Raw genomic sequence first — 20,774 nt, forward strand, 5'->3', positions numbered from 1 at the left:
AAAAGACAGTGCTCAAGGACAGGGAGAGATGGTTTGAATTTAAAGTCAATGGAATTTCTGATTCAATTTTGCAAATAAATAAAAATAACTTTTAAAACCTCCAGGGGACTTTGTAGCAATTTCCATCTAGGGAGGGATATTTCAACCATTAAAGATTTTATTAGATGGGCCCCTTTTAGACACTAGAATAACCTGGTTACAGTCTTATTGTCCTTTTGTAGGATTGCTGTGTATTTTGCTATTGTTCCTGCTTCTGATCTCATTAGAGGGGGTCATTTTAAGGCAAGCTAAGGTCAACCCAGTTAACTAGGAAGTGATTTTTCAAGGACCCAAACAATCTGGTTCAAAGCAAGCTAAAGCTGCATTGGACAGTGGTGTGAGAAACTTTGGTGTAATGACCCCTGACCTGGGCCCCTGAATGCTCTTGGTGGGTTTTGAATAGTACAGATTTTAGACAGGAAGAGAGGCCTGTGAAGAGGTGCTTTTAGCTAAACATTGGGTTGTCATCTTCTTCTAGAATATTCTGACTAGAAAGAACATTTCCTTTTACCAAATCAAGGTCTAGAAGCAGTGACATGACTGAGCTTCCCTTGCCCCTGGGCATTATTTCAGATATTTCTCCATTAATGACAAAATGAATAGCTCTCAAGGCCCTACCAGAGCAGCTCGCTGGAGGAGTGTTTCCTCCCCTCAGAGGTAGCTGGCAGGACTAGCTTGCTGTGATGAATATCTTGCCTGTTCCTTCACTAGCACTTAACAAATTAATTCTCTGGACTCAAGAGCTCTCTCAACAATGGGCATTTTCTGTAGGATCAGAAACTCAGGTGGCTGTTTTATGTAAATGAAGCACTTGTGGACCCTCGGTGATTTCTGCCACGAGCGGAACTGGCCTCGGAGGCGTCAGGGACCACGGAACAAAGAGGAGGGTCAGTGCAGAACCCGGTGCTCTGTTCCAAGTTGGTCTTCGAGCCTCTCAGCTCACGGGAGAGAGCTTTCTGGGTTCCCTGTAGATTTCATTCACCAGCAGGGAAGGCATTCACAGACATTTACTCATTCACGTGAGTAGCTCTGATTTTTGGCCTTTACAGAAGCGTCCAGAGCTTGTCAGCGAGCCCACTTTGACAATTGCAGAGACAGTGTTTACGTGCAGATGCTGCAGACTCGTGTTTCAAAACTCACGATGCTGATTGCTTTTTTACCAAGTATGGCACTCAGTTAACGCAGACATATGACACATTGGCGAGTGACAGGAGAAACATGTGCATAGACCTTACAAGCCCCTATTTCTAGGTAGGGTGGTTTGTGTTAGAAGCCTCTTTTTTCATACACGCAGCTACTTCGACATGCTTTTCTCTTAGCACTCAATGGTGTTAAATGAGGAGCCAGCAAGGAAGACAGAAATGACAATTCTTCTGTAATGACTGGGCCACCGCTGTCTCTGGGTTACTCAGGTGCAGATTTGGGACTGACTGCCTAATGCACGAAGTGTGTGAGGTGTCCTAGAAAAGCAGGCGGGGGCAATAGTAAGTCGTAGCCTTTACTCCTGCAAGGCTCTCGGAAACTCTGAACAGGAGGGAGAGAAAGCGTTGTCCAGAGCTTGGAATTTTTAGAAAAATGTGTCTTGGATGATGTCTGAGCTCCCACATTGCCTTTTAACAGGTAACTTGGGGACCTTAGGCCTAGGTAGATCTTTGTAAAGTTACTGATTCATAAGGGGGACAAAAGATGTGAAGGAAACAGGCTAAAATATCCACAGGGCTTATGTTAGGGCTCGGGGTGATATTTTGTCTCCTTTCATGTATTTTTGAAACGCACAATTACCTCTTACATTATGAAAGCAATACAACTCGGTTTTTTGGGCTGTATGAGAAGGAGATGCATCCTTTCCCCAAACTCTAGTGATACTCAGCTCTGATCTGCCTTTGAGGTTTGCATTCCCCAGGGCTGTCCTTGCACTCCACCTGGGTCAGTGTGAGTTTAATAGGGCTATGTTTGTGTCCTCCTTCTTTCTTAGGACAAGGTGTCTCAGCTGGAGATGGAACTGGAAGAAGAAAGAAATAACTCAGATTTGCTGTCTGAGAGGATCACTCGGAGCAGGGAACAGGTGCTGTATGTAGTTGAATGATGAATGGATTGTCCTTCATGGAAAAGGAAATGTGAGAAGTGAAACCCAAGGATTCAGCTAGAAGAGGGAAGAAAGTTCTTGCCTTATAGAAATGATGGAAGGCTGGGTAGTGTTCACCGTAGTAAGCCATGAAGAGGGAGGTGTAGTATATAACACAAAGCACACAAAGTGGAAGTTTCCAGAGTGGTTATGGGTAACAAATCTATTAGCCATAATAGGCAAACTGCTCTGCTTAGAGCAGAGGCTCTAAGAATCATTAGTCCAACAAGCAGTTGTGTGAAATTGGGTTGCCATGGAAAGTGGAGGACATGATGCAGATTTTTCCTTTAAGAACTTTACAAGCTAAATAGCCATACAGACGCCTATGAAGCATTCACAGTACATTAACAGCCTCTTCCAAGTGAATGCTTTTTGCAGTTTTCAAAGGTGAGGAATTCCTCTTACCTTCGATCTGTACAGCAACACTGGGAGGCAGCCAGGGACCGTGTTCGCTGTCTTCACACTGTAGATAATAGAACTAATTTCCTAAATGACACTCCATGTAATCCGAAGGTTTTTGGATTTTGTTTCCATTTTTTAATTAAAAAAAAAGTTTAAAGCAGCTGAGTTCTGTCCTGGGGATAGGGAGTCCTCTCATTGGGAAGCGGTGGTTCCCTTCACCGGTTGCCTTGCCCAAACCATTTGACAGATCACATGGGGAAGCATTATGGGACGATATTCAGAATACGTAGTGACAGTTTTGAAAAGGACCTATATTCACTAATCTCAGCCTTTCATTTACATGACACCCATGGCTACCTGTAGAAATCTCTGAAGGGATGTATTTTCAGTGACAACTTAGTTGTATGCTGGGCTTCTGAAAATGGTACCAGAGAAACCGTACGTAGACATTCAGAAAGTTCTTCACCTCTTGATTTGTTTTGGGCACTTTCTTAATTAAGCAATGCAAACAAAACCTAAAAGCCTTGGATGAGGCTGAGTACAAATGAGGAAATTTTATCTATATAAAGGATTAAAATTAAAAATCTAAAATACAAGTTAATTTGGGCAAAATCTTCTTTATCCAAAGAAGCTCTTTCCTCTGGTCACTCTTCGACGTCGGCACATGCCCCACTCTTCCACCACCTCCGGACAACCAAGAACTGGAGGTTCTCATGCTTGGGGACGATGCCATTCCATGATGGTAGCCCCTCTTCAAAGTTGAAGGGAAATCACTGGCTTCTTTTCCGTTGTTTCCCTGTTGACCGATTCTTTGCAAACAAGTAAGACAGTCGTGCTGTTTTGCTTCTGAGAGTGGAGAGATTCCAATCCGAACCTCCGTCCTCAGGTTCAGTTCTGTCTACGTGTTCCAAAGCCACGCTAGCAGTGTCCTGCTCAAGGGGGAGCAGCCCAGCCAACCGGAGCTGCAGAAGCTAGGGAAAGGCTTTCATGGAAACCTCAGCTGGACCACCCAACCTTGACACTTGAGCCCTTGCACGTTCTTACTGAAGTCTGCATTTTGTTAGGCTCTTTCCCTGGTATAAAAGTTGCTTGGTGACGCGCTCCTGCCAGTGTGGCTGAGCCCCCACGGTGCCATGGGGCATTTCAGGATCTGCTAAGCATTCACGATAACAGAAGTGGCCATGAATTCGTTTTGCTAATGCTGCTCGTGGCTTAGGCAGGGAGGAACGGTGGCAAAGTCTTGTCACCCTGTCGGTAACCAGGCAGGCAAAACAGGCTTCCCAAGCCCCATGTTTTACACCAAAAACAAAACACAGACACAATGAACCAGAGAGTGGTTGTCTTGCTTGGCTCAGCTGATGGCCCAGCCTGAAGAGAACTGATGACTCAGTCCCCTTCTTTCTCCTCTCACCTGAGCATGTGACACATAGAGCTGCACTCCGTCATGCGGCCACGGCCGAAGACACTTTGAGCCAAGAACGTGAAGTGAGCCCAGGGAGGAGGTTAAGGGAACGAACTTGGTCTAGTGGAAAGAACGTGGGCTTGCGAGTGCCTGGCCTAACTCCTGCACCAGCCCCATGGAGCCCCAGGAAGGTGCCAGCCTCTCTGAGCACATTCTTTAGGGGATGTCCCTGTTAAGGAGGCGTCACAGGTCAGTGTTGGGGTGGGGGAGAGGAGTCATCGTTATCACAGACTATCATTATAGTCTGTGAAAGGGCGGCTCTTCTCCAAATTCCAGCACTGAGCCACTCTGACAAGGCTGCGTCTAGCCAAGTGTCATGAGTCCCTCGAACCCCCATCCTTCCCTGTGTCTGAGCTGTGTGCCCGAAGGGAGGGTTCCACAGCCTCTAGCCTGTTTGCCCTGTTCGTTCTGTTTTCCCCTTCTATTTCCTTTCTTGTCCCTGCCCTCCCTGAGGTGGGGGGTTGAGGGGTAAAACTTGGTGCCTGTCATAGTGGAGGAACGGAGCGTCGCGTTCACCTTGTAGGAATTGCTAAAACAACAACAAAACAAAACTCCTGAGGTAAGGCCTCTCTTCTGGCCTTTGCTGTCTCTGGATTTGTGAGGAAGGGTAGCGTAGAGAACTGGGTTGACTGAATACCCGCCTCACAGGACAGCATTTAATTCTTATTCAATGCTGGGGTCAATCTGAGACTTCTTTTTTGCCTCTTAAAGTAAAGGTTCCAAGGAAGGGCCTTGGGTATAGATAGTCGGGGCCCTAATTTTGATCCGCTTACGTTAACTTGTTGGGCCATGAGCCTGCTGCCTTCCTGCCAGAATCAGAGGGGAAACTTCCAAACCTAAGACCCCTTCTCCTCTCCCCCCCAAACACTGACCTGTGATGCCTCCTTAACAGGGACATCCCCTAAAGAACAGGAAATGTTGCCTGTCTGATATCTTCAACCCGATTTATAGCATCAGCCCCAGAAGCTCAGCAAACTGCTTCCAGGCACTGAAAAGGGAAGGCGTGGGGAGTTAGACTTTTTGGATCTTGCTCTCTTTAAATTGAAAAGGGAAAAGGTTACAGCTCTTACTTAAACTCTGCATTCTTATAAGCTCCCCTTCTGAATTTTGCTTTCCCCAAACATCTCTCATTTTTCCCCTAGTCTTAGTGGCAGGGCTTAGGTAGAAAAGCAAGGGGGGGAAAAAAAAGGTTTTCCAGCAATATGAGCAAATGGCCAACCCCTTTCACAGAATCTTAGATCTGGCAAGGACCTCCAAGTTCTTCTCCCCAGACTTCTGGTGCAGTGCACAAGAGATCTGAGGCCCAGCCCCATCGTCGCGCGCCGCCCTCCCCCAATCTGGCCAGCTCACACAGGTGGTCAGTTGCAGAGCTGGCCTCAAATCTCCTGACTCCCCAAACAGGGTTCTACCAGTGCTCGGTGCTCATAAGGTATGCTGGATACCTACTGTGTGCATAAAGAGCATTGTGGTGAGGCTGTAGAGATGATCAAAAGTGGCCCCTGTCCTTGAGTGTTTGAAGAGATGGAGGATGCCCCCCAAAATGGATGATTAATAAGAAAAAGCAACAGATACTAAATGCCAAGTGCAGGATTCAGGCAGCTCACGAAGGAAAGGCCATCATAGCAAGGGGTGATGGTGGGAGTTCTTTGAGGAAGGTGAACCTGGAGCTAGTTTTGAAGAAAGGGTAAGATTTAGACAAACTAAGGAGTGGGAAGGGAATCCTAGACAGAATGGATAGTGTGAATTAGGATTGGGAAGTAGGATATTTACAGTGTCTGGGGGACAATGAACGGAATACTGTGATAGGTTTCTGGTTTCCATAAGGGAATAGTAGGAGATAAGTTTGGAGAGGCAGGTTGAGGGTGTTGAATGGACCTTATCCTGAAGGCAGTGGGGAACCATTGAAGGTTGTAGAGCAGACAGTGAGGCATACGGGGTATTTTAAAAGATTAATGTAGTGGGGTTGGGAGTAAGGACAGCAGAAGGGGAGACCAGGAGGAAGCTCAACTGGGCTGTTCGGGGACAGAGAATAGAAAAGGCAGTTATGAGATCAAACATCCTATCCTTTGAATGTTTTTTCCCCCCGTTCTTATACATACATTTGACACTCAGTAAATGCTGGGCACATTATTTGTGAGTTCCCAGCCGTTCTTTTCCGTACATGCTCAGGATGTAATTTTTCAGACTGATGGGTTCAGGAAATCCTAACAGAAATTTTTTTTTTCCCCCAAACGTTTTGGATGCTTGAATTTTGTTTCCAAATCTGACTAACATGAAGGAGAAGGGATGAATTTAGACTTGATAAAGTCATGTCTTATCTACTCTGTAAAACAGAGGTGAGGAGTATTTGTTTTCTCACCCAAATATGGTTTCACCTGATTCAGGAAGGGTTCTGGCTTGTAAGTTGAAGGCAAATTGATTTAAATAGTGGGTATTTCACTGGCTTTGGTCTGTTTAAATACAAAGAAATCCTTTTTTCTCTCCTTCCTCCAAAACCTTTACGGAGGATTTGCTAAGTGCTGGGCTCTGTGTGCCCTGCTTACATGCTTTTGTGTCATTGTTTCGGCTTGTAAGTGACCACCTAGGGTCCTGAAGCTTGGAGGCCAAGCCAGGATTTGACTCCAGAGCCTACTGCCTCCCACCTGTTCCCATCATTCCAGCATCAGACTTAAGACTGGTAAAGACCTCCCCAGATACATTTGGGGCCTCTCTTCACAAGTTAACAATAAGGCCATGGTGTCTTTTAATATGGATGAGGATTTATGATCTTCTCTTGACTGTCCAGTGAGTCCAGGATTTACATAGTAAAAGAGAGGCCCAGCATCGGCGTGTTTTAAACGTGTTCTAGTTCACTGGGCGCTGCTGTGCTGTTCCTGGTGGTTGAGTACAAACAGTTAACACTTGGGCTGGGCCTCAATGGAGAGGCGTTTTCTTGGCCATGGAAGCTATGATGACCCAGCTCAGTGGAAAGATGATTCTTCTAATGTAGGCAGACAAGAGGAAAAACACCAACTCCAGAGCTTTGGGTGGCTTTATGATCCTTCCAGGGGCTGAGTAGGGCTTCCCTGTTGCCTTGGCAACAACAGAATAAATCCCAGTGGATGAAGTTGCAGACCCCTGCATTCCTTTTTGGAACTGCTCCCAGGTGGTTGGCTCACACCTGCTCCTCAGTCTGCACCAGGGTGATGCATCCGGCAGGATATGGTACTGGGAAGTAAGGCTCCTTTGCAGTCAGTGACTGAACCATCAATTATGGAGCTTGTTTTCTTTTAATTGAAATGCCCCTTAGTCTCAGACCTGGCTCCGATTGTATGGACGGCTTAAAACCCAATGTGTATAGTTGGTTAATAATGGTTTTCCTCTCTTATGATTGAGGATCTTCCTGGTGTTTTTTTTTTTTTTTTTTAAGATTTTATTTATTTATTTGAGAGAGAGAGAATGAGAGACAGAGAGCATGAGAGGGGGGAGGGTCAGAGGGAGAAGCAGACCCCCCGCCGAGCAGGGAGCCCGATGCGGGACTCGATCCCGGGACTCCGGGATCATGACCTGAGCCGAAGGCAGTCGCTTAACCAACTGAGCCACCCAGGCACCCCTTCCTGGTGTTTTTAATACCAGCCAGGAGTGTAGGTCCCAAGGCCCTCTACAGCCCAATGGTAAACACAGGTGATGGGCCAAAATATTGTTATTAGCGATCATAAATATCTCTGGCTTCTCATTAACATGGAAGGCTGCTGAGTCTCATCCTGAGAGCTGGCTCAGGTCATGGGTGCCTCTGACATAAAACCCACTGGAATCTGATACTGTTCTTTCCGATCAAGATGCTCAGGGTTTAGCATTTCTTCAATCCAGCTCTGATAAACTGTTGCCTTCAGCTCCTGTTCTGTTTTTAATTTGACTGGAAAAGTTTTTGTTTGGTCTATTTAGTATAGTTGAAGGGTAAACGACATGTAAAGCACTAAGCTTATATAAAAGAAATGTTTTCCCAGCCACAGATTTACTTCTCTGGTCCACAGGAGGAAGCTGGCCAAGCCAGCGGCTCTCTTCTCTTCCCTTCTCTCCCCGGCCCTCCCCTCCCCTCCTCGCCCCTTCTCCCCCCTCTCCCCTCCACTCCCCTCCCTTCTTCTCTCTTCCCCCCTTCCTCTCCTCTCTTCTCCCCTTCCCTCCCCTCCCTGCTCCTGCCCTCCTTGCCTCTCTCCCCTCCTCTCCTTTCCCCTCCTCTCTTCTCCCCTTCCTTCCCCTCCCTGCCCCTCCCCTCCTCGCCCCTCTCCCATCCCCTCCCCTTTCCTCTTTTCTCACCTCTCCTCTCTTCTCCCAGTGTGGGCTCAAGTCACTGGGCCAGTCCTAGGGATCACTGTATTGACAGGGCTAGAGCACTTCTGGTTTACGGTAAAACCCAGCCTTGGGAGCATTGTCCGTCACTTCACAAGGTCTTCCTTGTATAAGGCTTCATGTAGTGGACTTATTTTGGAATTTTCTGTCAGGCTGTCCTTTTTGAAGAATTGAAGGAAGCCTCGCATGCCTGCTAAAAGGCCTGGTTTGCGAAAGAGTAAGAAAAAATGGACAGCCCTGTCACAGTAACTGTTAAGTTTTATGGTTGCACATTTTTTCCTTCCTGTTCTTCACTCTGATTTATTTTGCACTTCCATTTTAATAGCCATCTTTTGAAGAGATGTAGGGGAGTATAAATAATGACTTTTTGTTTTGTTTTGTTTTGTTTGGAATTTTTTTGGAGTATCACCATTTGCCTGGGGCTCTCCAAGGAGGTCTTTTTTTTTAGCAATGAGATTTTTTTTTTTTTTAAGATTTTATTTATTTATTTGTTAGAGAGAGAGCACAAGCAGGGGGAGCGGCAGGCAGAGGGAGAAGCAGACTCTCTGCTGAGCAGGGAGCCCAGCATGGAGCTCGATCCCAGGACCCCGGATCATGACCTGAGCTGAAGGCAGCCGCTTAACCGACTGAGCCACCCAGGTGCCCCTCCAGGGAGGTCTTGAACCTGAGGAGACCTCTGGGATGCTGCCCCCCTGAGCCCTCCTGTGCACTGGGAGGCCCGTGTCCTGGCAGGACCCAGATTTTCCAGTCAGTGGCACTGAGGGAGCTAGACTTGGCCACTGGTTGCTGCTTGGAGTCACAGGGATGTTCCTGAACTCCCGTCTGGGCCCAGCGCTGCATGGCCCCTTGGTGGTCCCGGAGCCCCTCCGTGCAGCTTGTCTGCCTCGCTCCACTGTGGAAGTCCCCGCCCGAACGCTCTTGCCTTGTACGATTTGCCCTTCACTGAGAGACCTGGGTCTTCCACGTTTGCCGAGAGGGAGAAAAGGAGTGAATGATTTTCAGCCAGAAAGCCTGGGCTAGAGTCCCAAAGCTGCGTCCAACGTTCCTGAACCTCCCACCTGGAAAATGGGGTGATAACATCTGCTTCAGAGAGTGGCAGGAGGATTGAGAGGCCCAGACGTGCCCAGGACACTCGCAGTCGCCCCGGGCATGTCACCCGGGGCTTTTGATTCTTGATGTTTCCCTCCTCGGTCCTCAGGCCTGGAGCACAGCTGCAGAAACCACCACCTGACCCCCTAAAAGCAGATGCCATATACAGCTACAACCACACCCTTGTCTCCGCTCTGCCGGCCTTTTATTGTCTTTTGGTATTTTTCAGCCTAATGCCTCACAACAACTAAATTTCTAAATTTCTTTCTCTCTCTACAAGCCCACAGTTCTTCCTTATCCCCCACTTTTGGAAAAATAATTTCCCTTCCCTTCCCTTCGCTCCTTTCCCTCCCTCCCATGCCTCTGAGCTACAGGAGCCTGCCTCCCTTAAGTCCTGCATTATGCTGTCTCTCAGAGGCTCAGAGAAAGTTCTCTCCCACTCCATGCTGCCCCCGGCACCGGGCCTACATCCTGTCCCTCCCCCTACACAGTCATCAGTCTCCCTGTTCAACTCCCTTCTCGTCACTGTCCAGCGTCTGTAACTTTTCCCTTCTCCGTGATTCTCACCCTCGCCTGCTAATAGGTGTGGGGCGCCTCTATTACAGCCCTCTTTGGGGCCCTCACATCCCCAGCCCTCCAGTTGTAGCTGTCATCTCGTCACCGCTGGAGTTCGAGGAAAGGCGTTTTCCCACCTCTTCGTGCCCGGCACCTTCCCAGTTTCTGCACTTGGGTTCCCCTCTCTGCCGAGCCTTCCAGAGCCGACCTCTTGTCCAGCTCAGGCGCTTTTCCCCAGGCTTCCTTCTGCCTGACCTTCCTCAGTCCTCACCCTTCTTGGCTTACGGGACAGGGCAGTATCCTGGTTTCGTCCCAGTCTCCCCTAGGGGGAGTGCTCCGCAGGGCACAGCTCTGGGGCCTCCTCATTCTTCATACAGTTCTCCTTGGGGAGCTCATCAGGCCCGTGGCTTCAGCTGGTGCCATCCCGTCTCTGCACCTGTCTGCAGCCTCTCCTGGACTCTAGGGGTAGATGGGGCTGGTACGGGACCTACCTCCTCCGAGGGGGTGGGGGGATGGAGGACTAAAGGAACAGCACTGTAAAAATGCTTAAGACTTCCTTTAGTAAGTGCAATCCAAGCTCTCTGGTCACCATGTAGTAACAGGCCCCATGGGACTGCTCCCTGTCCCCCCTCTCTTAACCTGCCTGTCTCCTGCCCCTGCGTGTCTAGTCCGGTGCTTTCTGTTTCTCGAGCACCCCATCTTCTTGCTTACCTCCCACTCTGACCCACTGGTGGCCCTGGTCTGGGAAGCTGTGTTCCCTCTCCTGCCCCTTTCTCTACCCTGCCTGAGCCTGGCCTCTCAGGTGGGTGGGTCACAGCTGAGGGGCCCTTTCCCTGGCCCTCTATGCCTGGGCTGTGACCACTGCCATGCGCCACACATATGGGACTTACTCGTTTGTCCCCCACGAGGCTACAGTTAGGGCAGGTCCTGTGTTGGTCTTTGTCAGTGTCCTAGGGCTGCTAACATCGAAGGAGCGAACTCATCCTGTCACCTATCCCGTCATTCCAAGACCAGCTGTCCCCCAGCACGCAAGTACGTTCATGTCCTTTCTGGGGACACTCCTCAGTGTCTGGAGAGATGGGGCGGCTACTCTGGTCGGAGGATGGGGGCAGGGGCCTCTGGCTTCCTCGCGGGGAGAGCCACTCTGCACCCACCAGAATGTGCTTTCACTGTGTGACCAGCCACCTCGAAGGGCCTTCACAGGCTATCTCGTTCAAGTGCCTTGTGTTAGAAATGAGTCTGCATCCCGGAGGTGAGGTGGCTGAGGTCACACACAAGTGAACTCAGAGCCAGAGGAGAAGCCAGGCCTCCGCTGCTCGGCTGTGGAATGACTTCCCATCACAGTGACAGTTTAACCGTGTTCTGGTGAACAGAACGCTCTCCCCCGGGAGGCACATGGCAGTCCCGTGGCCCAGCCGTGCTGACGTCCTCCGTGCTCCGTGTGCTGCATCGGCCGGTTTGGAGGCCGTGCTCAGAGTGGGGCTGTGAGCCCGCATTCGTTAGCTGTGGACTTTGTGCTCATGTGGCAGTTACAGGAATATTCCAGCACCTCTGTAACAGGTGATTCTCGAGGGCTCTGGGGCCAGGCGGGGTGGGAGCTGGGCCACGGACGGAATTCTCCCTGCTCTGCCGGCTGACCCTTAGCATTGCTGGCACTTTTTTCCCTGCAGCGTACAAGGGTGCCCTAAGGAGATTGCCTTCTTCCCAGGTCTTGGTTTTTACATGACCGCTGTATTTGAACCCTAGATCCGTGTGAGGCCTTTGCCCTAATTTGGTCCAGAGAGCCAGGGCAGGCGGAGTCGTGGGCTGTGAGTAGGCTTGGCCTGGGTTCTAGTTCTGCTCTCTCTGGTCACATGTATCCCTGCCCTGGGCGTCAGTGTCCCCTGCTGTAGAATTCTGAATTCCCTTGACTTAGAAGCCTGCTGGCCAGAAATGCAAAAATGTCAGCGTTTTTTTTGTTTTGACCACACAGATACTCCCTCACCTGTGGGCAGAGTCCCAGCCTCTCCAGGTCCAGGTCCTGCCCATCACCACCCTCATTCCTCAGCCTTCCCTGTCACCCACTCTAGGCCACCCACACCACGCTGCTTGTCATTCCCTGCATGCACTGTGGCAGGGACAGCGGGAGATGGGAGCAGATGCAAGCCTGTCCCAGCGTTTCCTCTTGTTATCCCTGGCTCACCCCGCAAGGTCTTGCTCTCCAGGCAGAGGGTGGGGGAGGGGTGGGCTTTTCCTTTACTCAGGTGCTTGTGCAGGTGGTGAAAATGCAAGCGGAGACCAGGCCAGTGAGACTGTTACAGGTGTACCCTGGGCATCCAGGGACTCGTGGGTGCACCTCTTACCCAGGCTGAACCTTATGAAGGAAGGGGTGGTTTTATTTTACTGGTTCATGCGGTCAGTTCTCCCAGCTTCTTCAGGCTGCCCTCTGCTGGACAGTCCTGGGAACAGGGTCTGGGGTTCATGTCACTGCTGCTGAAAGCCCGCTGGGGATTGGGGAACAGAGGCAGGCCACGGGATTTCTCTCTGGGTACTGCTCCACCAGGCTCATTTCCTATTTTTTTTTTTTTTTAAGATTTTATTTAATTATTTGACAGAGAGAGACACAGCAAGAGAGGGAATACAAGCAGGGGGAGTGGGAGAGGGAGAAGCAGGCTTCCCACAGAGCAGGGAGCCCGACGCGGGGCTCGATCCCAGGACCCTGGGATCATGACCTGAGCCGAAGGCAGATGCTTAACGACTGAGCCACCCAGGCGCCCCAAGGCTCATTTCCTATTAACATAGACGAAATCCTCAGTAACGTTTAGCCTTTGCCAGGTCACCAAGAGCTGCCCAGTGTTCTTGCTGACTTTTGTTTCTGGTACACGAAGGGAGAAATCTAGCAGCGTCTGAAATGTGCTAAGTGTAGAAGCCTTTCCCAAAGTTTGAACTTACCCTGCAGCAGTCAGGAACTCAGATGAGTGCTCGCTCCCCCTCTTACTAGTTGTGTAGATCTCGGGCAAGTTGGATCACTGAATCATCCCTGGACGAATGATGCCCGGATGCTCAGTTTTAGCATTGGAAGTCCTGTGCCCCGAGAACATCCTCCGAGTTGGGCGAGTTGGCCGGGATGGTTGAGCACCATGCAAGTTGATGAGCTTCTCTACACCCCAGTGCCCTCCACAGAGATAGGATTACCTACTTCCTGGGGTTGTTGTGGGGACAGTAATAGTGCTTGTGGAGTGCTAAGCAGGTGATTCCGTTTTCTGGAGCTGCTGTAACAAAGTGCCACGAATGGGGTGGCCTAGGACAGAAATTTATTATCTCATAACTCTGGAGCCCAAAAGTCTGAAATCAAAGTATCAGCAGAGCCTTGCTCTCTTTGGACCTGTAGGAGAATTCTCTGTTGCTTCTTACGGGCTTCGGGCAGCTTTCTGGCTCTTCGGCATTCCCTGACCATAGATGCCTTCCTCCAGTCCTCTGTCCTCACGTGGCATTGTCTCTGTGTCTCTCTTTACACTGTCTTTTCTGGCTGCATGTCTGTCCCAGAGTCCAAATTTCCCCTTTTTATAAGGCCACCAGTCATATTGGATTAGGGCCTACCCTAATGACCTCATTTGAGCTTGGTTACCTCTGTAAAAACCCTGTTTCCAAATAAGGTCATATCTTAGGTACCAGGAGGTAGGACTTCAGTGTATCTTTTTGGGGGGCCAACCATTCAGCCCATAACAGCAGGGTTTGCTATGACCGTTACCGTCGTTTGTAACGTTGTCTTTGCAATCATCACGAAACCAAGAATATCTAAGAAACAGCTCCTGCCCCCAAGAGGAGATGGCATGATGAAGAGAAGCTGGCTTGGTGGTTGGAATTTGGTACCCAGGGACCATATCAACACGAAGGATACAGAGACAGCCCCTCTAACTGCTGGGCTTTGTTCTCCTTGGGCAGATGGAGCAGATGAGGAGCGAGCTCCTGCAGGAGAGAGCTGTCAAGCAGGACTTGGAGTGTGACAAGATTTCTCTGGAGAGGCAGGTGAGGCTGGTCTTGGATCAGACCCCCTCGGTGGGGTCTCCTTTGCATGGCACCCCAAGAACTCTGGGGCCTAACTCACCTGAGAGGTGGAGGTGTTCTGAAGGCCTTTTCCAGAGAGGTTTTCCCAATAATATTAAATCTGCTTGGAGGTTGAACACCTAGGGAGGAGGAATTGCGGGTGGCGTCTTCTAGATCCTAAGAGGGCTAAATTCTGACATAAAGGGAATGAAAAATGGGGGCCATGAGTTGCCAACAGAGCTTATTGGAATCGTTTCTTTTTTTTGTTTTGTTTTATTTTGTTTTGGAATCGTTTCTTTTTTTTGTTTTGTTTTATTTTGTTTTGGAATCGTTTCTTTTTTTTTGTTTTGTTTTATTTTGTTTTGGAATCGTTTCTTTTACATGCTATTCATGTAAACTCTTCACTGAATATCCTGTATGATCTTGGTGAAGGAGCCTGTTTCTCCTGCCTCCCCACCTCCCCCCCCATAGGTTTATACAAAAACAAGGCCATGCATGTTGGCCTAACATCCAGGAGTCCTACGACGGCCAAAGATTTCACTGGGGCTCAGGAGGGAATGTGGTAGAATCTCTTCTCAGCATGCCAGGAGTGGAGCGCAAGGCCTGTCCCTAGAGACATGCCCGGCTTCCCCTGGTCCCCCAGGGCCATGCATCCCGTGTGGAGGGCGGGCTCATCGCAGTTGCTGACCACGTGCTGGCTCCACCCTGTACTCTACCCTGCAGAGAGCACAGTAGACACACAACCCCTCACAGCATCCCTGTCTGATTCTAGAACAAGGACTTAAAGAGCCGGATTATCCACCTGGAAGGCTCCTACAGGTCCAGCAAAGAGGGGCTGGTGGTGCAGTTGGAGGCCAGGATCGCTGAGCTGGAGGACCGTCTGGAGAGCGAGGAGAGGTGAGCCCGGCCAGCCGAGGTGCGGAGGCCCGGTGAGCAGTGGTGTCCACACTGCAGAGCACGTTCCCATTTGTGCCTCTTCCTGTCCTTATGAGCCTTCCTGTGAGGAAGGTGGAGCAAGTACAATAGGCGAGAAAAGCAAGACCGGTGCCAGTAAGTACTGGGGAAGGTAGCCGGGCTGAATATTGGCCCGCGGACTCCAGCGCAGGCGTCCCACGCCTGAGCCCACAGCTTCCACGCTGTGCTGGCTGCTCCTTTCCACCCCTCGGAATGACAGGCTGCCTCATCAGCTACTGAGTTTGAGCTGGATTAGAGGCAGGGGGTCCACTCTACCCCAGGGGCCAGAGGTATTGGAGCAGAGGCCCAGTGCTGGCTCAGAAATGGGCAGGACCCCCACAGTGAGTGGAAGACGCTTGGGATCAGAGGGCCTCCCTCCTTTCCAGGAGATTCTCTGCATCTGGCTCCGAGATCATAGCCCGAGGGCCAGCCAGCACCCGGTTGAGCCTGACTGGCCTCCGTTCTTACTCTTGGCCCCTCAGGGGTGAGGTGTGCGTGCATATAGCACTATACATGATCCGTTCCTAGTAGGACTTTGGGGCTGGACTGGAGCAGCCTGGAGTAGACCCATGCCGCTCATACTCGGGCAGTCGGGGGCCCTCTGCCTTACAAAGTAAAGCTTGGGACTGGAAGAACGCAGGGCAGCTCCATTCCCAGCTCTGCCTGTCGCTGGCTCTGCGGCCTCGGGCAAGTCGCTCCCCTTCATGGAGCCCCCGTTTCTTCCCGGACTGACCGCTGCGTGTCTCCGACCCTAAGCCACGAGTTGACGAGGCCGCTTGCTGGAGCTTCCTTGCCTCCACAGCCTGGCCAGGGCCTCCTGTGGGGCTGGATGAGAGGGTCCTCGGTTCTGTTCCCCCTGCCCTTCTAGGGACCGGGCCAGCCTCCAGCTCAGCAACCGCCGGCTGGAGCGGAAGGTGAAGGAGCTGGTGATGCAGGTGGATGATGAGCACCTGTCGCTGACTGATCAGAAGGACCAGGTGAGGGACCCTTATTCTCAGATTTTTCCGCCGCGGGTGGGTGATAGAGTTGTAGAGACTGAGTCCTGTCTTCCCCTCTCCCCAGGTACATTGTAGAACAATGGGGCCTTTCTAGCCTACTTTAGCAGGGGGTTCAGCAACCCTCAGCCCCGGAGCTGAGACCGGTTGCTCTCTTTGCCACCTCTTGGTCGCCTGGGGAGGACGGCGGCTGGACTGCAGGCCTCTCTGTGCTGGACTCTTCTCCATCCCCGCTGGGCTGGGTGACCAGCCGGCGTTCAACCTGCCTTCTCTCCCAATGCAGCTGAGCTTGCGCTTGAAAGCCATGAAGCGGCAGGTGGAGGAGGCTGAGGAGGAGATCGACAGACTAGAAAGTTCTAAAAAGAAGCTGCAGAGGGAGCTGGAGGAGCAGATGGATGTGAACGAGCAGCTACAGGGACAGCTCAATGCCATGAAGAAGGACCTAAGGTGGGTGAGTGTGGCGGCCCCTCAGGGACCGTGATCCCCCTGACATTTGAGGAGAGCTCGACACTGTCAGGGCACACTTACTGCTGGTGTCTGACGCCAGTTCCTTGTTGTTGCCTCTCGGGGTTATCCCATCCTAGAGTCGAGAGTGGCCACATCCACTTCGGTCACCCCACATGTGTCATCCCCATACCAATCCCCTGCTGTCAGCCAGACAGATTCCATCGCTCTTGTCCATAAAGGGAAACTGAGGCTCAGAGCAGGAGACCTAGCTCGTACCACCCTGGAGGGGGCAGCCTCTAGACCAGCCCTTAGGAGTCCTGCTTTTAGGGAGAAATAAGATAAGGTTTGGCTTCATATCCCCATGAAGACTAGACTCTCTTGGGCCTGGTCTCAGGAGAGAGCTGCCTCTAAAGTCCCCCTGCCGTGACTGGAAGGGGCCTGGGGTGGGGGTCACTTTCCCTGCCCCAGGGTCACTGGGGTACAGGGTGAGATTAAGTTCATGCTCATCCATAGAGCTGAGCCTTTCTCAGAGGCTGACTATGCAGGTAGCCCAGGTGGTTCTCTTGTAAATGGACAGAAGACCCCAGCCCGTTGAGAATCCTATAAATAGGGCCTGTCTATTAAGAGCCTGGCCCCAGGGCTGGCATTAGGGTGCACCATTTAAGGGGGCACCAAAAATCTTAGTAATCAAGATAGATAATTCATGCACTGTTATATAAAGTGAATGCAAACAACCCATGGTAAACAAGATATCAAAATTTTTAATTAAGATGGGATCAATAACAGTACCCTGACGAGACATATCGTAGCTTGAGGCGAAAGGAAAAATCAGCCCTACTGAACTTGTTCCAGCCCCGTCCAGCCCTTCCTGGTAACACCGGCCGCTTGCAGGCAGTTTGCTCCCTGTTGCTGAAGGAACTGTCAGGTGCAGACTGGTTCATGTGCTTCCGTGGCAGCCAGAGGGGTGGAGAGATGGGAACCCCAGACCCTTCCTTCATCCCCGATCAGAGACAAACTGCAGCCCAGGGCCGGGACACATGCCCCCTGTTGTTTTGGCAGACTTAAGAAGCTGCCGAGCAAGGTGCTGGACGACACGGACGATGATGACCTCAGTACGGATGGGGGGAGCCTCCATGAGCTGCCGCTGAGCCACAGCTTCCCCAAGGACAGCGCCACCACCAGCCAGATGTGAGGCCCCTTCTGGGGCTGCAGTGGCCCGTCATGCCTGGCAGGGCCCGGCAGCCAGCCACCCGCAGCGGAGAGCAGGAGAGGCAGCGTCTATGCGGAGCCGAGACCTGAGACCCGTGCACCTCCTCGTCACAGAACAGGCCGACTCCTCCACATTGCATTCCTCCCGGGGTCTCTGAGTTGGTAGCACACCTCTCCTCGCTCGGACAGGTAGCAGTTTAAATGTTGGCGCCTGAGGCATAGGAACCACCACTCACTGTGGGTTTGGAGGCTCTATTTCAGTGGGAGGAAGCCCGGATTCTGCATAGCTGTCTGCCGCACTGTTCGCAACAGTGCTCCTGCGCCCTCCTCCCTCCCTGGCCAAGGAGAAGGGTCCAAAAGGCTACTAGTTGTTATTTAATAGCCATTGTGCGGGGGAGGAGATGATGCATAGACTGCACATATTTGAATCCAGATTCTCCGGGGCTGCAGCTGTTCCACTGTGGAATGTTACAGAAGCTTGTAGGATGGCTTGTTTGTAAACTCCACACATCTTTCTTATTATTTTTTAAAACATGGAGCTACGAGGTTTTAAGGATGAAGACATAGAGATGAGAGAGAGAGGGTAGAATACAGACTACTTTTGACATCAGAGTTGGAAAAAAGGAATTGTCGTGGTGATAAGGGACAGTTAATCCCGAGAAGAGAAGTTCAAGTGGTCTTGGTGAACGACTTACGGAGGGAGAGAAAGTCAGAAGGTCATGGGTATCTGTGGCCCTGCCTACTTATTTTATCTAGAATGTTGTTACAATTTCTGAACCATGCTGAGACCGATTCCCAGTCACCAACTGCAATTTCATTTCCACAGTTGGGGTGGGGAGACTCGTAAGTAAGGTTTTCGACAAATCATGTGGTTTCTGGAGGGTTGGGGTCCTCCTGTCGTTTCTTACTGGTCCTTTCCTCCTGTCCACCCACGTCAGGCCTCCAGGTAGCCTCCTCTGGCCGATGGTTGCTGGGTAGGGAGTGGGAGGGTGTGAGGAAGAGGCGGGTGGTGTCCAGGAAGGTCATGAGGGGAGGGTGGAGAGGGGGTAAGCGGGCCCGTGTGAGTGTGGGGAGGAAGGAAGAGGGAAGTTCGTGAAAGCTGGGGGATGTGTAGACAAGGGGTATGTTGAGCCGGATCTCGAGTTTATGTCAGGAAAGTGAGGGGAAAAAAGTCAGGAGGTGCAGACTGGAAGGCTCCTTCTGGCTTCCTGGGACGGAGGGACGTGGGCCGGCACCAGGCACAAAGGAAGCGGAATTGGGTGAGGTCACATTGCTGGGGCAGCATTACAGGGAATGTGGAATTGGGAACTTGCAGTCTTGTAGTATCCCAGTACTTCCTCCTGGCCTTCCTGGTGTCACCTCCCACTGCCACTGGTCCCATGGATGCCCAGAGGCCGAGTCCAGGCACAGCCAGGCCCCCACAGGTCAGGGCCAGGGTGTAGAGCAGGCAGCTCAGTAGGGCCACGGCCAGGGAGAGAACCTCGTAGGATGTGTCTATATACAGGGGCGGAGAGGATCGTGTTCAGTTGGGTTGGCAGTATCCCCAGGTATCCTAAGAGACGGGAAGCCCATGGACCAGAGAACTCCATGACAGTTACTGTGAGGAGCAGGGAGCTTCAGTGCCCTAGCTACACCAGGGCTCAGAGCCCACTGAACAGGATTCAGAGTGATCAGCCTGCTTTAAGGGCAGGTGTCACCCCACCCCTGCCTCCCTAACAGGACAGGGAGCCCCACCTCTGCTGGCTTGGAGTGGTTCTTGCCTCTGCTTACTCATTTGAGGTGCAGAGAGATTGCTCCCTTTCACCATTCATTCATTGAGCCAGTATTGATTGGGCGTCCACCATGTGTCAGACACAGTCCTTGACACTGGGAATACAGCAGTGAATAAAACAGACCCAAATGCCCTCCTAGAGTGCAGGACAGTAGTCCTACAAACGGACACCGAGGCCTAGCCCTTCCGTACCCAGCCCTGGAGCGCCTCTGTCCTCTTGGGGACACAACAAGCCTGATTCACTGGAATTCCCTGGGGGTTTTCCGACCCTCACTATATTTCTGATTTCCCTGCTGCTTCCACTCACTGTCATTAGCTATATGCCAAGAAGTCTGCCCACAAATGCCTCAGCCCGCTCATAACTACAGGGGGGACAGGAGAAGGTCAGAGGTGCAAGAACTTGGCGGAGGGATGGGGTGGGGCGAGTGTCTATCTGGGGTTTGTGAGAAAGTCACTGTTTCTGGCAGTTCCTCGTGGTCACCAGGCTGCAAGAGGCAAAAGTGCCCATGGAAAGAGAAAAGAGATCCCTGTTCAGAGGGTTGCATCCTCACGGTAAAAGATGGGCCGTTGTAAATGTTAACAAAGGCATCAGCCTACACGGGCTTGGTGCTGGAGGTGAGGCGTGCGGGGTAGCAGGGTGGGAAGAACATCGGACTGGGCCTTGAGAGATGTTTTCAAGTCCTCACTCTTCTTGCCCCGGTGACCTTGACGGGGGTGACCTTGATGGGGGACGGGGCGTGTGCTCTCAGAGCGCAAGATTGCCTGGAATACATGAGGACCATGGCTCAAGGTCCTTTCCAGCTCTGACATGCTATCATTCTTTGATTTTATTATATACTCATTTTCTTTCCTGTTTATTATTTTAAGAACTAACCCTACTCAAGAATATTTAGCTAGCTTAAAAAAAAAAGAAAATATTTTATTTAATAAACCAATATGTGGCCTAATGCAATGCTGAGGAGACAATCATCGTATATCTTTATAATTTTTTTTTTCCTGCTTCGGAGTGTCCTTTGACAAATGCAAGAAGCTTTATTCTGTTGTGCTTCAGCTTTGGGGATGTTTGATTGCTTTGGTTTGTCATGGGGAAGAGATGTTGTGGGCAGCTACCTCCATGTACGTGAACTGGATAAAGCAGGATTGCCTTTCAATAAATGGTGTCATCCGACAGGAATCTTGACTCTGCCATTATTTTAACTCCCTTGTTTTCTCCAGAGCTTGGTTCCGTGTCCACCAAGAAACAGCCAAGGTGAATGGCTGGAGGCTGCTTGAGGAAGTGGAACGTGGTGGCCTTTCATGCCCAGAACCAGTTTCTGAAATTAGAAGGATGGGAGCGGGTCCGTGGTAAACACTGGGAGAATTAATATGCCT

The 20,774-nt window shown here is 51.0% G+C and overlaps 1 protein-coding gene across 1 annotated transcript in view; it reads left to right on the plus strand.

Annotated features, from left to right (window-relative positions):
• Positions 1-20,571, plus strand: part of CGNL1 (cingulin like 1) — a 99,555-nt gene extending 78,984 nt beyond the window's left edge. The window contains exons 13-18 of the mRNA XM_021694050.2: positions 2,015-2,104; positions 13,926-14,009; positions 14,800-14,924; positions 15,850-15,958; positions 16,260-16,423; positions 17,483-20,571. Of these exons, the coding sequence (XP_021549725.1) occupies positions 2,015-2,104; positions 13,926-14,009; positions 14,800-14,924; positions 15,850-15,958; positions 16,260-16,423; positions 17,483-17,615 (705 nt within the window). The 3' untranslated portion in view covers positions 17,616-20,571. The remainder of the gene's footprint in view (positions 1-2,014; positions 2,105-13,925; positions 14,010-14,799; positions 14,925-15,849; positions 15,959-16,259; positions 16,424-17,482) is intronic.
• Positions 20,572-20,774: the final 203 nt, after the last annotated feature.

Source organism: Neomonachus schauinslandi, chromosome 9 (genome assembly GCF_002201575.2).
Source record: "Neomonachus schauinslandi chromosome 9, ASM220157v2, whole genome shotgun sequence".
NCBI lineage: Eukaryota > Metazoa > Chordata > Mammalia > Carnivora > Phocidae > Neomonachus > Neomonachus schauinslandi.